Source organism: Odocoileus virginianus, chromosome 16 (genome assembly GCF_023699985.2).
Source record: "Odocoileus virginianus isolate 20LAN1187 ecotype Illinois chromosome 16, Ovbor_1.2, whole genome shotgun sequence".
In the NCBI taxonomy this organism is placed as follows: Eukaryota; Metazoa; Chordata; class Mammalia; order Artiodactyla; family Cervidae; genus Odocoileus; species Odocoileus virginianus.
The window spans coordinates 7,339,310-7,356,018 of NC_069689.1; the positions used below are offsets into that span (position 1 = coordinate 7,339,310).

General features: G+C 53.6%; 1 protein-coding gene across 2 annotated transcripts in view; it reads left to right on the forward strand.

Annotated features, from left to right (window-relative positions):
- The window catches only part of BRF1 (BRF1 general transcription factor IIIB subunit), a 56,723-nt gene that overhangs the window by 10,623 nt on the left and 29,391 nt on the right, over positions 1 to 16,709 (forward strand). For both annotated transcript variants that reach the window (XM_070477699.1, XM_020897686.2), the window contains exon 3: positions 10,699 to 10,872. In XM_070477699.1, coding sequence (XP_070333800.1) covers positions 10,699 to 10,872 — 174 coding nt within the window. The remainder of the gene's footprint in view (positions 1 to 10,698; positions 10,873 to 16,709) is intronic.

Consider the following 16,709-nt stretch of genomic DNA (forward strand, 5'->3'; position numbering starts at 1 on the left):
AAACCAGCGGTGCAGAGAAATACCCTGTCTAATTTAAACACGGCTTAGTTTAAGAAGGCAAAGTGGAGCTTGCGGGCTGCTGGGAATGGGGTCAGCGCGGTCTCCCGCTCGGTGGTCGCCTTCGCCCCTTCCCCAGGCTCCAGCCCCGGTCAGCACCTGGCACCCAGGGAGGGGCCTGCCTCCCCTCCAGCGTCTGCATCCCGTCCCTGCTGGACGGGGCTGTGGGGGCCAAGGGGGCCGTGAGCTCCAGCTCTGACTCTGCTGCTCTTGTCCAAACCGGCTTCTTCCTGGCGGCCCCACGCTGTCCTTGCCCCTCCATGCATCTGCTGTGTGCCGGCCTTGCCTGTCCCCAGAGATTGTCTGCTTTTTTCTTTGTCCTGGTGAGTTTATGCGGATTGTATGTCCTTACTGTCATCTTCTGTTGCTTTCGGAGGAGAGATGAAGGCGGAATCTGTGTGTTTCCCAGACATTCGTTGATGTGTTTCTGATGAGCCGGGGCCGTGTGTGTGACCGCAGGCCTGCACGCCGACAGGGTGGAGCGTGCTGCTGGTGCCGCAGGAAGCTCCCTGCCATCTGGTAGCTTTTCTCTTATTTCATGTTCTGCGTTCATCTTTCCGAACAGCATTTACGGGTGTCTGCCGATTTAATCGTGCGTCTCTTTCTCCTTCTGTTGGGCACCTCCTCCAGGCCCAGGGTCTGGCGGCTCCCCTCCATGGCCCTCCTGGGGGTTGGTCCCCCTTCTCTCCACCGCAGCTGCTCTGTCCTCCCATGGGGGCACCTGCACTCCCGCTTCCTCCCGCCCGCCCCCAGCCTGTTGGGTTGGGTTGAAATCTATGGATTTACCTTCAGTTGTTACTATTTACGTTCAGTTTTGGGTGCCTTTCTTAGAAAAGAGAGAAGAGAGAATTGGAGGAGGAACAGACGGTCTGGGTTGCGGTCCCACTTACACAGGGTCTGCACCTCCTGCTCCCAACCCCGGAGGCTGGTGCCCCAGATCCCTCTCCTGGTCCCGCTCACTCGGGGTCTGCGCCTCCTGCCCCCACCCCGGAGGCTGGTGCCCCAGATCCCTCTCCTGCTCCCGCTCACTAGGGGTCTGTGCCTCCTGCCCCCACCCCGGAGGCTGGTCCCCCATGTCTGTCTCCTGGTCCCACTCACTCAGGGTCTACGCCTCCTGCCCCCACCCCCGGAGGCTGGTGCCCGCCGGTCCATCTTGTGGGCTTGCCTCTGGTTTTGCAGGAAACATGCTGAGGTCCCGGTTGAGTGAGGCTCAGGGGGAGAGAAGCCCTGCACTCCCGTCTTCCCTCTGGGAGCCTGGGAGGGCTGGGGTGGGTGCGCACGGAGAGAGGGCCAAGGTGTGCTGGGCAGCCAGTGCGGGGATGCGGTCGCATCTGAGTCACCGTCTCTTTGTTGCTTAATTTGGACCTTTGGGTTGTCTCTCTCTCTGTGGATTCTGAAATGCCTCTAGGCTGGAGCTTTTGTTACTGACCTGATGAACCCTTTCACAGGGAGACATTTCTCAGGGGACGTTTTAATGTGTTCTTTCTGTTTGTCTGTTTTTCTTGGCGTAACTATGTAGAATGCATCCCTGTACCAACCTTAAGGGCACTCCCGGATCAGTGTGTGTGACTTCAGTCTGAGCACAGAGCGTGGCCCAGTGTGTTTCTCGTGCCCCAGAGAGCGCCCTCCTGTCGATTAATTTGGCTTGTTTTTCTGCTTCAGACAATTGGGTTCACACAGAAAACGTCCTCTGTGTGTGTATCCACGGGCACGTACCCGTGTCCGCCTCCTGCCGCAGACGCGTGCGGCCATGTGGGTGTCGCTGCGGCCGCTCGTCGCTGGGACCGCGCGGAGGTGGGGTCAGGGCTTCTGGTGTGCGTGTTGGTCTGCAGTGACCATCTGCGCGGGGCAGGTCCCGTGCGCTCACGGGCCTCCCGGGGCGCACCGCGCCCAGGCCCTTGGTCTGCCGCCTGCTGGGCAGTGATCCGCTGCTTTTGCTGGGTCCTCTCTGAGCCGCCTGTTTGTTGCGTCTTTTGTACAAGTTTGTTTGTTTTGTTTCTTTTAACTGAGTCATCTTTTTCTTACTGATTTATAAACTTCCTTGTAAATTTGGATTTCAAGTCTTCTGATGCATATACATATTTTGAATCTTTCTCCCAGTAGATGGGTTGTCTTTTCACTTTCTTAATGTTTTCTGATGAACAGAAATTTCTTAATTTTAACAGAGTCGCAATATATCCGTTTTTATAGTTAGGGGTTTCTGTGACCTAAGATCTTAATTCTTGAGACTTCTCCAATGATCCAGTGGCTAAGTCTCCGGGCTCCCAATGCAGGGGACCTGGGTTCCGATCCTTCGTCACAGAACTAAGATCCCACATGCTGCAACTAAGATTGGACGCAGCCAAATAAATAATCATTAAATTTAAAAATATCTTAATTCTAGTCTATCCTAGGGTCTGAAGATACTCTTCTGTGTTTTCATTTAGGAGCTTTATTGTTGTATATTTTGCATTTAAGTTTGTGATCTGCCTCAAATCAATTTTTTATATATGGTATGAAGTAGAGGTTGAGGTTTGCATCTTTCAGTTTTATTCTTTCTATGTTGAAGTGTCGTTGGTTTACAGTGTTGTGCCAATCTCTGCTGAACGGCTGTGTGACTCGATGTATTCTCCCATTCTGTAGGTTGTCTTTTTTTTTTTTTTTTTTTATGGTTTCCTTTGCTTTGCTAAAGCTTTTGAATTTGATTAGGTCCCATTTGTGTACTTTTATTCCTATTGCCTTGGGAGACTGACCTAAGAAGACATTGGTAAGATTTTGTTTTTTCGCATGATGTGAGGGTGTGTTCTAATGTCATTGATTTACATGAGACTGTCCAGCTTTCCCAGCACCACTTGTGGAAGAGACTGTCTTTTTCCTGTTTTATATTCTTGCCTCCTTAGATGAAGATTAATTGCCCGTAAGTGTGTGGGTTTACTTCTGGGCCCTCTGTTCTGTTTCACTGATCTATATGTCTGTTTTTGTAGCAATATCACACCATTTTAATTACTGTCGCTTTGTTATATTGTCTGAAGTCTGGTGAGAGACTTATGCCTCCTGCATTGTTCACCCCTCCTCAGGATTGCTTTGGCAATTCTGGGTCTTTCATGATTCCTTATAAAATTTTGTATTATTTGTTCTAGTTCTGCGAAAAATGTCATGGGTATTTTCATAGGGATTGCATTGAATCTGCAGATTGCTTTGGATATTGCCATTTTAACAATATTCTTCCAATTCAAAAGCATGAGATACTTCCCATTTCTTTGAATCATCTTTAATTTACTTCATTAATGTTTTATAATTCTCAGCATATAAGTCTTTTACCTCCTTGGCCAGGTTTATTCCTAGGTATATATATTTGGTGCTATTTTAAAAGATATTGGGTTTTTTTTTACATTCCCTTTCTGATATTTCATTGTTAATGTAAGAAATGTAACTGATATTTGAATGTTAATATTGTGCGTTTCCTGCTATTTTACTAAATCCGTTTATTAGATCTAGTGATGTTCGTGTGGAGCCCTTAAGGTTTTCCGTTGATGCATGTGGCATCATGTCATCTGCATATAGTGACGGCTTTACCTGTTACCTTCCAATTTGAATACCTTTTACTTCTTTTTCTTGTCTGATTGTTGTGGCTAAAACTTCCAATACTATGATGAATAGACATGGTGAGAGTGGGCATCCTTGTCTTGTTCTAGATTTTAGTAAGAAGGCTCTTAGCTTTTCATCATTGAGTATTATATAGGCTGTGGGTTTTAATAAATGTCCTTTATTATGTTGTGATATGTTCCCACTATTCCCCCTTTGGTAACAATTTTTTTATCATGAATGAATATTGAATTTTGTCAAATGCTTTTTCTGCCTCTACTGAGATGATCATGTGGTTTTTGACTTTTTCTTTTGTTAATGTGGTTTATTACATCAGTGGATTTGCAAATGTTGAGCCATCCTTGTGAAACTGGGATGAATCCCACTTGGTTGTGTTGTATGATCTTTTTATCTGTGTTGTTGAATTTGGTTTGCTAATATTTTGTTGAGAATTTTTGCACCTTTAGTCATCAAAGATATTGGCCTGTGATTTTCTTTTTTGGTGGCGTCTTTGTCTGATTTTGGTATTAGGGTGATGCTGGCTTCATAGAATGTCTTTGGGAGTGTTCCCTGCTCTTCAATCTTTTGGATGAGTTTTAGACAAATCAGTATAGTAAGTTCTTTTTTGTATGTTTGCTAGATTCGCCTGTGAAGCCGTCTGGTCCTGGACTTCTGTTTGTAGGGAGGTTTTTTTGTTTGTTTTTTACAGATTTTGTTTCACTTCACTTGATCGAGTCTGTTCAAATCATCTATTTCTTCTTGATTCAGTTTTGGTAGGCTATGTGTTTGTAGAAAGTTGTTCATTTCTTCTAGGTTGTCAGATTGGTTGGCATATAATTGTACATAGTATTCTCTTCTGTTTTTTTGTATTTCTGCAGTATCAGGTGAGAGTTCTCCTTTTTCATTTCTTATTTCATTTATTTGGGTTCTCTTTTCTTCATGGTGAGCCTAGCCAAAAGTTTGCCAATTTTGTTTACTCTTTCAAACCAAGAATCATCTCCTGGTTTTATTGATTTTTTTTTTCTATTTTTAAAAAATGTCTATCTTATTTATTTCCTTCCTTCTTCCTTCAGGTTTTATTAGTTCTTTTTCTGTTTTAGGTAGTAAGTTAGATTGTTTACTCGGGATTTTTCTTGTTTTTTAATGAAGGCCTACATCCCTATGAACTTCCCTCTAAGAGTTGCTTTTGCTGCATCCCATAGATTTTGTGTTTGACCCCTGGATCAGGAAGGTCCCCTGGAGAATGAACTGGCAACTCACTCCAGTATTCTTACCCAGGAAATCCCACGGACATAGGAGCTTGGCAGGCTACTGGCCATGAGGTCACAAAGAGTTGGACATGACCTAGTGACTATACAAGTGGATTTTGCATGTTTGTGCTTTCAAAACTGTCATTTGTCTCAAGGTGTTTGTAGCATGTTGTTTAGTCTCCATGTAGCTGTGTTTTCTCATTTCCTTTCTTGTGATTGATCTCTAGTTCCATGCCATTGTAGTCAGAGAAGATGCTTGAAATAATTCCTATATTCTTACATTTGCTGAGGTTGGTTTTGTGCCCTAGTATGTGGTTAGTCGGAGAGAATGTTCCTCCTGTGCTTGAAAAGAATGTGTATTCTGGGGGTTTTTTTTGGATATAATGTCATGAACATATCGATTAAGTCTCACTGTTCTATGGTATCGTTTAGGATCTCTGTTACCTTACTGATTCTTTGGAAGATAGGTCCACTGGTGTCAGTGGAATGTTAAAGCCTCCTATTATTGTGCTCCTGTCAGTTGCTCCTTCACATCTGTTAGTATTTGTTTTATGTATTTGGGGCTCCTGTATTAGGCTCGTGTATGCTGATGAATGTAAAATCCTCTTGTAGTGATCCTTTTATCATTATGTGGTGGTGGTTTAGTCGCTAAGTCCTGTCTGACTCTTGACCCCATGGACTGTAGCCCGCCAGGCTCCTTTGTCCATGGGATTTTCCAAGCAAGAATACTGGAGTGGGTTGCCCTTTCCTCCTCCGGGGGGTCTTCCTGACCCGGGGATCGAACCTCCGTCACCTGCACTGCAGGCAGACTCTCCTGATTGAGCTACCAGGGAATTTTTTTCATTATGTAGTGTCCTTTATCATTCTTTATGGCCTATGTTTTAAAGTCTGTTTATCTGATATGAATATTGTTATTCCCGCTTGCTGGTCACTTCAGTTTGCATGAAATGGCTTTTTCCACCCCCTCACTTTGAATCCACACGTGTCCTTTGCCCAGAGGTGGGACTCTTGTAGGCAGCACACTGTCCGCTCTTATGTTTTGATCCAGTCTGCCACTCTGCGTCTTCTCATTGCAGCATTCAGACCATTGACATTTAGGGTGATTATTGGTACATTAGGGCTTCCCAGGTGGTACTGGTGGTAAAGAACCCATTTACTAATACAGGAGACATAAAACACACAAGTTCAATCCCTGGGTCAGCAAGATCCCCTGGAGAAGGACATGGCATCCCACTCTAGTATTCTTGCCTGGAGAATCCCATGGACAGAGGAGCCTAGCGGGTTATAGTCCATGGGATCGTAAAGAGTCAGACACGACTGATGCAACTTAGCTTCACGTAATTATTGCCATTTTAAACCTTGTTTTCCAATGAATTCTTTGTTCCTTCTCTGTTCCTTTTTCTTTTTGTGGTTTGATGATTTCCTTTTGTTTTATGCTTGTATTCTCTTTTTGGTTTTTGTGAACCTACTGTATGTGTTTGATCTGTGGTTGCCCTGTTTTCAAGTATGTTCAGTTCAGTTCAGTTCAGTCGCTCAGTCGTGTCCGACTCTTTGCGACCCCATGAATCGCAGCACGCCAGGCCTCCCTGTCCATCACCAACTCCCGGAGCTCACTCAAACTCATGTCCATTGAGTCAGTGATTCTGTCTAACCGTCCCTTCTCATCCTCTGCCATCCCCTTCTCTTCTTGCCCTCAGTCTTTCCCAGCATCAGGGTCTTTTCTAGTGAGTCAGTTCTTTGCATCAAGTGGCCACAGTATTGGAGCTTCACCTTCAGCATCAGTCCTTCCAATGAATATTCAGTACTGATTTCCTTTAGGATTGACTGGTTTGATCTCTTTGCAGTCCAAGGGACTCTCAAGAATCTTCTCTAGAACCACAATTTGAAAGCATCAATTCTTTGGTGCTTAGTCTTCTTTATGGTCCAATTCTTATTTCTGTACATGGCTACTGGAAAAACCATAGCTTTGACTATACAGATCTTTGTCAGCAAAGTGATATATCTCTGCCTTTTAATACGTTGTCTAGGTTTGTCGTAGCTTTCCTTCCAAGGAGCAGGTGTTGTAATTTCATGGGTGCAGTCACTGTCCACAGTGATTTTGGAGCTCAAGAAAATAAAATCTGCCGCTGTTCTTCTTTCTCACCTTATATTTGCCATGAAGTGATGGGACTGGATGCCATGATCTTAGTTTTTCAAATATTGAGTTATAACCCAGCTTTTTCACTTTCTTCTTTCACTTTCATGAAGAGGCTCTTTAGTTCTGCTTCACTTTTTGACATTTAGAGTGGTATCATCTGCATATCTGAGGTTGTTAATATTTCTCCTGGCAATCTTGATTCCAGCTTGTGAGCCATCCAGCCTGGCGTTTCCCATGATGTGCTCTGCATATAAGTTAAATAAGCAGGTGACAATATGCAGCCTTGACGGACTCCTTTCTCAATTTTGAACCAGTCCATTGTTCAGTGTCTGGCTCTAACTTTGCTTCTTGACTTGCCTGCAGGTTTCTCAGGAGGCAGGTCAGGTGGTCTGGCGTTCCCCTCTATTTAAGAATTCTCCGCCGTGTGTTGTGACCCGCACAAAGGCTTTATTTGGCGCAGTCAGAGTCAGTGAAGCACCAGCAGGCGTTTTCCTGGAACTCCCTTGCTTTTTCTATGGACCAGCAGATGTTGGCAGTTGGATCTCTGGTTCTTCTGCCTTTTCTAAACCCAGCTTGTGTACATGCATGACTCTGGTCTCTGGAGTTCCCTCAGGCAGTGCTGTCCCTGTCCTGTCGGTTCTGTCCAGTTTTATTTGGTATGGTTTGAATCTATGGTATTAAGTCCATACTGTTGTCAGTCTGCAAACAAACCGGCCAGCTCTCTCATCAGCGAAGCAAGTGTACTCGGGAGTGGCAGAGGACATGCACGCTGCGGCCGGCGGCCGTGGGCGGGTCCTGCAGGCAGGGGAGAGGGGCCTCACCGGACAGACAGGAGGAGGAAGTCGGGTGCTTTGAGAGTCCGTTGAGGACAGCGAGGGTCGGGTGGTGGCTGCTTCCCCTTGGCCGGGCTCCCTTCCTCGTCGCGGGGCCGGCGCCTTCCTGCCCGGAGTGTAAAGTGAGTGTGCGGGCGGCGCGTGCGGGAGGTGCCCCTGCTGGGCTCCGGCTTGCTCCCCGCGGCTCCCTGGCTCATGTGCATGCTTGGTGGGACTGTTAGCTCTTTCTGTGGTGTCGTCTGTCCTAATCACAGGCCCTCTCATCTGGGTGATCCTTCGTGCCTGAATGTCTGCCTGTCTGGCCAGCCACAGGCCTCCCTCTGGGGGCAGCCCTTCCCCCAGCTCCTAGCTCTCCTTTTAAATCTTCACTTGTGCCCACTCTGTGGTTTGCTTATTTCTGAGTTTTTATGAAATGCTCAGTGATCACGTTTTTAATTTTTCGAGGACTGTGTCTTTTTGATTGCAGCCTATTCATGCTTTTCTCTGTTGACGTCTTCCCAGCACCTTGAGATGACAGTGGAGCGTTTGACCTGCCTTCTCTTGGCCGTCTGCCGGAGGAGCCTGGTGCTGCTTCCTCTCCCCACGTTGGCGTTTTCTACACAGGCTGGGTGATTCTCAGTTGTTGGTTCGTGTTTATACGCGTGTGGGTCTTAAACTGACCTGTTTACACCTGTAGCCCACCAGGGCACCCATTGTGCCCCTGGATCTGACCACAGGCGTGGTTTCTCGTGTGTTGCCGCATGGGACGGGTGTGACGTGTTTATGCACCCTGATGTGGGCGCTGCACAGGCCCGACTGGCACTGTGAGGGTCCTCCGGGCGAGAGGAGGCTTCTGGACCGAGCCCTGTGGCATCACGGCTTCGTTTCTTAAGCCGCCGGGTTAGATCCTCCTTCCACATGCTCCCGGGTGCCTGCCTGTCCTCGTGTTCATCTTTGTGCTTTCCGCTGTCTCCATGGTTCTGGGAGGATGCTGTTCAGGTGCCGTCTTGAAGGGAGAGGCAGGCCTTAGTTTCACAAAATGTCAAAAATTTGAAGACATCTATGTGCTAGTGAGTTGACTTCTTACGTTCATTTATTATTCTTAGGAGAGTAAGCTGTGCTTGGTTAATTGGGAGTCTATTTTGCATAAGTTTGCATTTATTAATAACTGTGCTACACCTGTGTCATATGATTTGTTCAGAGTGCCAATTGTGCTTGCCCAGTGTGTGTGAGTTAGAAACTCACCTGGGGGGCCGGGAGTAACTTCTCATGGCTACGGGGCTTCTTTCAGGGGGGATGGAATGAACCAAAGTGGCAATGGTCGCACAGCTCTTGTGAATATACTAACCACTCCATGGGACAATTTGAGTGGGTAAACTTTACAGTATGGGAATTGCAGAGCAATGGAGATGTGATAAGATAACTTGCTGCAATAATTTTAAGCGCCGCCCCCCCAACTGCTGGGGGACCCTGGCCCATGGTGTGAGGGGCTGAGCTGGGTCCCGGGCTCTGTGAGCGCCCTCTGGAAAGGACCTTCCTCTCCCCGAGTTACCGGGGCCCCCACACCCACGGAGGAGTTGGTGGGGAGCGAGACTGCAGCCCGAGCGGTCTCTCGTCAGCCACTGTGTCTGCCCGAGGCCGGCTGCGCTGCAGGGCGGCCCGTGCTTATCCACCTGACATCCTGAGTGCACGCCGCATGACGGGCAGCAGCGACCTGCCCTCCTGACTCTCTGCAGATGGTCAGGATGTTGGCTGTGCCCTGGCCTCGGCTCTGGGGCCGTGACCATGATTCCGCATCAGTTCAGCCTGAGCAGAGGCCTCGGAGCTGCGTGGCTCCAGGCAGGCTCCACTGGAGGTTGAGGGGGCAGGGCCACAGGGGCCAGGGCACTCACAGGGCAGCTGGCTGCTAGGTGCCAGCCTGCCCGCCTATTCCCCTGGGCGCTAGCTCCCTGGGTGCCCCCCTTTGGCCAGGGGTCAGTCTGAGCCCACGGCCCTTGGCACAGGGGCAGCGGAATCGGCTCCTAGCTCTTTGTGGGGGAAGTGCAGGCCCCTGGCCCAGTGTAGAGTGGTCTTTGCCAGAGGAGAGCAGGCCCGGGGGTGGGAGGACGGTGGGTAGAACTGGAGTCTGTGCTGGGACCTGTCTGCCCGTCGTGCCAAGGCCGCAGGGGTGGTGGCAGCGCTGGGCCCGGGGCAGAGACGTGGGGCACCAGGGGCGGTCCAGCTCTGCAGGCCATGTGCACCCCGGCTCCTGGCTCCTGTGAGGCTCGCCGGTCACACAGGGCATGTCTGCCTCCCCCTCGTGCCCCTGCGGCCTGCTCCCGTGGCTCCCGGGACGGCCGTGCTACGGGCGGAGGTATGCCTGCAGACTTGGTCGCGGCTGGCCTGTGCACACCAGCCTGGCCAGAGGCTGGCGTGGGGCTCATGCGGATGGCTGGGTGGGCCTGTGGGGAAGGCTGGGTGGGTGCGGGCAGCCAGGCCTGGGCGCTCAGCTGCGGGAGGGGCCCGTGCAGTGGAGCGTGTGGACTTGGGGCCTGTGTTCAGCACTCAGCGCCAGATGGCCGGCTTGCCCGGAGCCCTTCCCAGACTCACTGAGCGCGGGGCCTTGGGAAGGGCTCTGCCCTCCAGGCTGCCCTGACCCACTCCACCCTGCGGGGGGCGCCTCGGGGCACGTAACGCGGGGGGAACTTGCACCCCATGTTCACACATACGATTTTACTGGAACCCCTGAGAAAATTGAGCATTTTGCAAAAATGAAAGGAAAGAGTAAACCTTGACTCTCCACCTTAAGCTGCCGAGGCAGTCACCTGACGCCGACAGTATTAACGACTGGCCGGCTCGCCTGCTGGGGTCGGCGGTAACGTGTTGTGTTGTGTCCTAGGGAGGCGTCAGATCCACCACCTGGGGAACCAGCTGCAGCTGAACCAGCACTGCCTGGACACCGCGTTCAACTTCTTCAAGATGGCCGTGAGCAAGCATCTGACGCGGGGCCGGAGGATGGCGCACGTGGTCGCGGCCTGCCTGTACCTGGTGTGCCGCACGGAGGGGACCCCGCGTATCCTTTGCTGGGCTGCCCTCTGCTCGCAGCTCCCCCGTCCTCAGTGCCTGTGTGTGCTGGGACGCCTGTGCATTAGCTGTCGGGAGGGAGGTAAGGCGCAGGCTGCGGGTGGGGCCGCTGGGCGCCGCCGGCCCGCCGCCCCAGAGCTCTGCAGCGTCCCCCTGCACTGGGCCGGCTGTGGCCTGGCCAGATCCGGGGCCCGGTGGGCGGCTGCGCAGGCCTGCTGGGCTCACCCCTCCCAGCCCCGTGGCTTCTCGGAGGGGACGGTGTGCGGCCTCCCTGTGCCTGGACGGCGGGCTCGGCGTGGGATGGGCCTGCCTAGCACGCCTCCATGAGGACGTCCCCTGGGGCTCTGTGCCCGCGCACTCCCCCGTGTCTCCTGTCTCCTTTCCCGTCCCGCTGGGCCCCTCACCTCCCATGCAGATTGTACTGCTGGCCCCATGTCCTCCCACAGCTTCCGAGAGTGGGTGCTGTGAGCATCCGACTGCCCGCGGTTTTTCTTCTGCACGTTGGGGACAGCCTGGCAGGATTCCGGGGGCACATTGGTCTCCCCAGGATTTGGACACAAGTGCCAGTCAATCTTCCTGCATCTTGTGGAGCAGTGGTGCGCCCTGAGTCTGGGCCTTGCTTCTGGGTCCTGTGTGTGGACAGCTGTGTGTGCTCGGGCTGTGGCACCCCCCATGTCTGCAGGCTCAGAGGCCCACGTGCGCTTCCCGGCGGCCCTTCCACCCGCCTGGGTCTCCGGGCTCTGGAGTCCCGCGGGCCTCTCCCTGTGTCCTCTCTGCTCGCCCTGCTGCCCCGCTGACTGTCTTCCGGTCTCTTCTTTCCTGTTGTCCATTCACTTATCTTTTCCTTTGGGAGAGTTTATCTCTAGCCAGGCCTGCGTCTCTGCTTTCCTGGTGGGAGTTGGGGCAGCGGTGTGTCCCCTGCGCCCTTCCTGGGGTGCAGCGTCCCCCGTGTGTCCCCCGCGTGTCTGTAGGAGCGGAGACCTCTCTGCCCCTCCTCGCACGCTCTTTCCTTTCATGTGGTCGCCACAGGCCTTTCTCACCGGCAGGTGGCCTGATTGTGGCCTCTGCCCTATGCCGAGAGTGCTCGAGGGGCCCTGGAGACTGTGTGTGGGGGGCGACCCTCAGTATCAGAGCCTCTCATTACAATGTCTTTGAATCTTGGGGATTTATCACTTCAGCATGAAAAGCGCCCTTGTTGCTTGAAAGGATGACGCTCAGCACCTGGCAGCCCACGAGGTGGCGCAGCGGAGCTCCGGCCAAGGGCACCAGCACAGCTGCTGGCCCGCAGCCCCGCCTGCTGAGCGCACCTCGCCCTCCTCCTGGGTGGGGGGCGGAGCAGGCACCGCAGAGGGAGGAGGGGGATCCCGGTCGTGGGGGCGGGGGAGCGCGAGCACCCCGGCTGCCCGCCACTGCCCACCATCCTGGCCAGGAGCCGAGCCTGGCCGCAGAGGATGGACCAGAGGCCCGGGCACCTGGGGGTGCTGCCCGGCGGAGGAGCCCCACCAGAGCCCACGCCGTGGGGGACCCTGAACCCAGAACTTGCAGGCAGGCCAACCAGCTCGTAGCCAAGAGCTGAGGGCAGCTGCCAGGGCCTGGGGGTGACAGAGGCTGGGGAGGGGGCCCAGGGGTGCTGACGGAGGGTGGGGAGGGGCTCTTTTTGAGACGATTAAAATATCTTAGATCGTGGTGATGGTTGGCAGCTCTGCAAACAGACCGAGAACCTTGCACACATGCATTTTTGGCCCCACCCTTGGCCTTGAGCTGTTAACCTCAGCGCTACACATGCGCCGAGACTGCAGTGTGTGGTGAGACTGGTGGGGGGGCGTCAGTATGGGGGCAGTGCTTCAGCCCCTCTGCCTGCCCTCGGTCCCCTCGGGAGGGCCGTTTTGGGGGTGGCCGGAGGGCACAGGTGTGGCTGGCACTCCCGGCCCTGTCCTCCAGCCAGTGTCCAGATGCCCAGATGGCCCTGCGGCTCCCCCCACCGCCGCCGGCTCGCTCTGCATCTGCGTGGTGCCGCTGCCTTGTCTCCCGGGTGGATTCCAAGCCCCTAGAGCGTATTTGAGGCTTTCGTTTCCTCTCCTCTCCTCGCCCCAGACTGCCCGCCACGCACCCCCCCCACTCCCTGTCTCTGACCTGCTTTCTAGACTATCTGTCCTTGGGTGGGTGTGTTTGGCGGAAACTTCCAGGCTCTAAGGGGCTTTCCTGGTGGCTCAGCTGGTAAAGAATCCACCTGCAATGCAGGAGACTCCAGTTCGATTCCTGGGTCGGGAAGATCCCCTGGAGAAGGGATAGGCTACCCACTCCAGTATTCTGGCCTAGAGAATGTCATATAGTATCGTCCGTGGGGTCGCAAAGAGTCAGACGTGACTGAGCGACTTTCACTCACTTTCCCGTCCAGGCTGTAAGCAGACACCCTGTCCCCGGCCCAGGTAACCCGGCCAGTGTCTTCCGCAGCTGTGTCCCACGCTAGCGCGTCTTTTGTGGCGCACGTCCTTGGGAGACGTGTGGCCCTTGGTGCTGACTGGGCCCCAGCTGAGTGGCCGGCATGCCTGCATGTAAGCAGGAGAGCCCAGTGCCCCCAGTCCCGAGGCTGCTGGCCCCGCCCCCACGGTGTGGCGTGTGCCCACTCGGCCTTTAGACCTTCTCCCCCAGGCTTCCGACCCCAGGGCTTGCTCAGGGGGCTCCCGATCTCAGACCTGGGGTGGGGTGCTTCCGTGCTGAGCCTCTGCCCCTCCCCAGGCCCCCCGGGATCCTCTGTCTCGAGGACAGTCCCATGAAGATCCGGTTCTCCCCAGCCCACCACTGCCTGCTTCCTTCTGCCTGCCCCCTGCCCCTCAACCACTCGCCTCCCCAAGGACGACCAAAGAATTTAAAAGATTTTAAAAAACCGGATTTTTAGGGCAGCAGCAAAACTGAGAGGAGAGTGCGTCCACTTGCCAACCCCCCGTCCGCACGCGCGCGTGGCCCGCCTGGCGTGGACGGCCCCAGCAAAGCGGCTGTTTGTGCCCCTGCCGAGCCCCCCGTGACAGCGCACTGCCTCCCCGCCCGCGCGCTCGCCGCTGGGTTCACTCTTGCTGCCACACGTCCTGTGGGTTCGGGCAGACACACAGTGATACGTGTCTGTCATCACAGCATCACACAGGGAGACGGTGGTCAAGGCAGGGCCTGAGTGGCTGGTGAGCGTTTGTCAGGAGGTGCGCTGCATGCGGAGCTGCAAGTTGAGCAGGCTTAGAGGAGGGCACAGCCCAGTGCTCGCCACCCAGGGGCCTCAGGACTCAGACCTGCCGCTCAGCATGTCCTGCCTGCCCGCGTCTGATGATGCCGAGTGGGGCCGCTCCCTGGGGTCCCGCAGGCACGCCCTGGGCTGGGTGTCTGCTGGAAAAGAGTCTCCCATCCTGGCTGCTTTCTGCCTCTTGGCAGCGTCTTTTTCAGCTCTCCGAGCAGGGACTGAGCCCGGGCTGTGGCAGCGAGTGTGTGGGGTCCTGGCCACTGAGCTCGCAGGGAGCTCTGGGCTTCGTCTTTTATGAACAGACTTCTTCATTCCAATGACGCCCCATCCATCCATCCTCTTCTTGTTGATTAATGGCTTGTGCTCCGTTGAAGAGAGCTTTGCCGCAGTCCTGGAAGTGCTCCCTCCTGGAAGCTCTTGGTTTCACGTTTTCCGCTGGAGTTGAGGACCTGTGGTTTGCCTGTCTGCTGTAAGGAGCGGGTCAGCACTGGCTGTTCTCCCTGGGGCTCCAGTGACAGCGCGGTCTGCTGCAGGCCGGCTCTCCCCGCACACAGTGGCAGCACTTCCAGCTCAGGTGGGGTCTCTCTCTGCTGTCTCGGACCCCTTGTGTGGGTCCGTCGGTGCCAAGACCAGACTGCTTTCCATGGCCGGTTTATGGCCCATCTCAGAGCCTGCAGCGTGAGACCTTGGAGGTGTCTGGCCGTGCTGTTTCTCTGTATATGTTTTTGAATCAGATCGTACATTTCTGTGGGGAAAAAGAAAAGAGAACTTCTGGGATTCCAGTTGGGGTTTGTGAATCACTTGGGGTAGAGCTGATGCTTGCTGACAATGCCGACTCTTGCAGGCGATGAGTGTCCCTTGCTTCCTGCGGCGCTCTCTGCTCTCTGTCGTTCCTGATGAGGAGGTCCTAACTTTGCTGGTTAGATTGATGCCTCGCATTTGTGTGTTGAGCTGAGGTGGACGGCGTCTTTCCCTCCCGGTGTACAGAAGGACAGTGTGATGCTGACAACACGGGCGTCAGTGGCGAGTCTCGCCTGCTGAATGTGGGGCCCTTGTTTTCTCCGTGTGCGCAGCCGTGTCTGCGTGTCTTCGCTGGTCCCTTCTAACGTGATCTGCATGGCCCTCCGCCGTCTGAGGCCCGCCTCCGTGCCCCGTGGTGGTGTAAGGCGTGAGGGGGCATCCCCGCCTCCGGAGACGCTTCCAGCGCTTTGCCTCAGATGCTTTCTGTCGATGCCTCTGTGAGCCTTTATCAGATAACAGGTTGGGGCGTCTCCTTTCTCCTGCTCACCGAGAGCGCTTGTTGTGAAGGGCGTCGGCTTGTCAGTGTATTTATGGGTGTCGGCTCGTCAGTGTATTTATGGGCATGGGCATCGAGTGCCGTGGTTTCCCCGTGACCTGCGCTGAGGGGAGTTACAGGGTTTCACTTTTCGGCCGCACCTCGCGGCGTTCGGGGCCCTGGTTCCCTTCCCACTTTGCGTGGTTGCGCTCTGCAAGGCCTTCGACCAGATACACGGCAATCAGGCCACCCTCGACACCCCATTTCCCTCTGTCTGCAGCGCTTGGAGCGACAGCCCCTCTGTCGCGCCTTGCATTTGTGATTTTGCCATTTTCCTCTTTGATCCGTATTGCTAGGGGCTTGCCAGTTTTATTGGTCTTTTTTTCGGTAGCGGCTTTGTCGAGGTGAAATTCACGCGGGAGGTCGTGTGCGGCAGTGGTGTTCGGCCACCCTCATGCCGCCGTCACAGTCAGCGTTAGAGCGTCGTGGTCGCCTCAGAAAGCACTCGGCCTCGGCAAGCAGCAGCCCACGGCCTGTCGCTCTCCTTTGCCTGCTGACTTCTCCCGCAGGTGGGGCCCTGTCGGCCGCCGCGGGAGCTGTGCTTAGCTTGTGAGGCGCCGCGGCCTGTTTTCCGGCGCTGGACCGTGTTGTGTCCGCACCAGCCGTGCAGGACGGCTCCGGTCTCCCTGCAGCCGCACCTGCGCTCCCTCAGTCTTCTCGGAAGAACCACGCTTTGGCTCTGTTTATCTGTAGTGTACGTTTACTTTATATTTCATTGATTTCTGCTTATTATTTCTTTCCTTCCAGTTTCTTTGGATTTAATTTGCTGTTTTCCAGCTTCCTTAGGTCCTTGATTTTCATTTTTCTGTTTTTCCTGCTATAAGCATTTAAGACTATGAATTCTCTCTAGGCAGGTTTTAGTGACATCATCGCACTGTTTTGATGTGTTTTGTGATCAGTGCAAAATATTTTCTAATTTCCACTTTCATTTCTTTAGTTAGACATTAAGCCATACCTACAAGTGCACCACTTGCTTTGGAAACAGCCGCGGGTTTCCTGGTGCTCTCTGTATCAGGCTCGTGTGGTCCCCACGCGGTCACACGACGGGCACTGATGAGTCCCCTCTCCCCGGGTCTGAGACCTGACTTCCTGCTCAGCGCGCCGTCTATTTTGGTGGCCGTGCCACGGGCACTTCAAAGGAATGGGCTTCTGCACCTGTTGGGTGGAGCGGTCTATAAATGTCCGTTGGGTCAAGTTGGTTAGTCGTGTTCAAATCAGCCTTGCTGGTTTTTCTGTCCCCTTGTTCTAAAGGAAGAGTTTG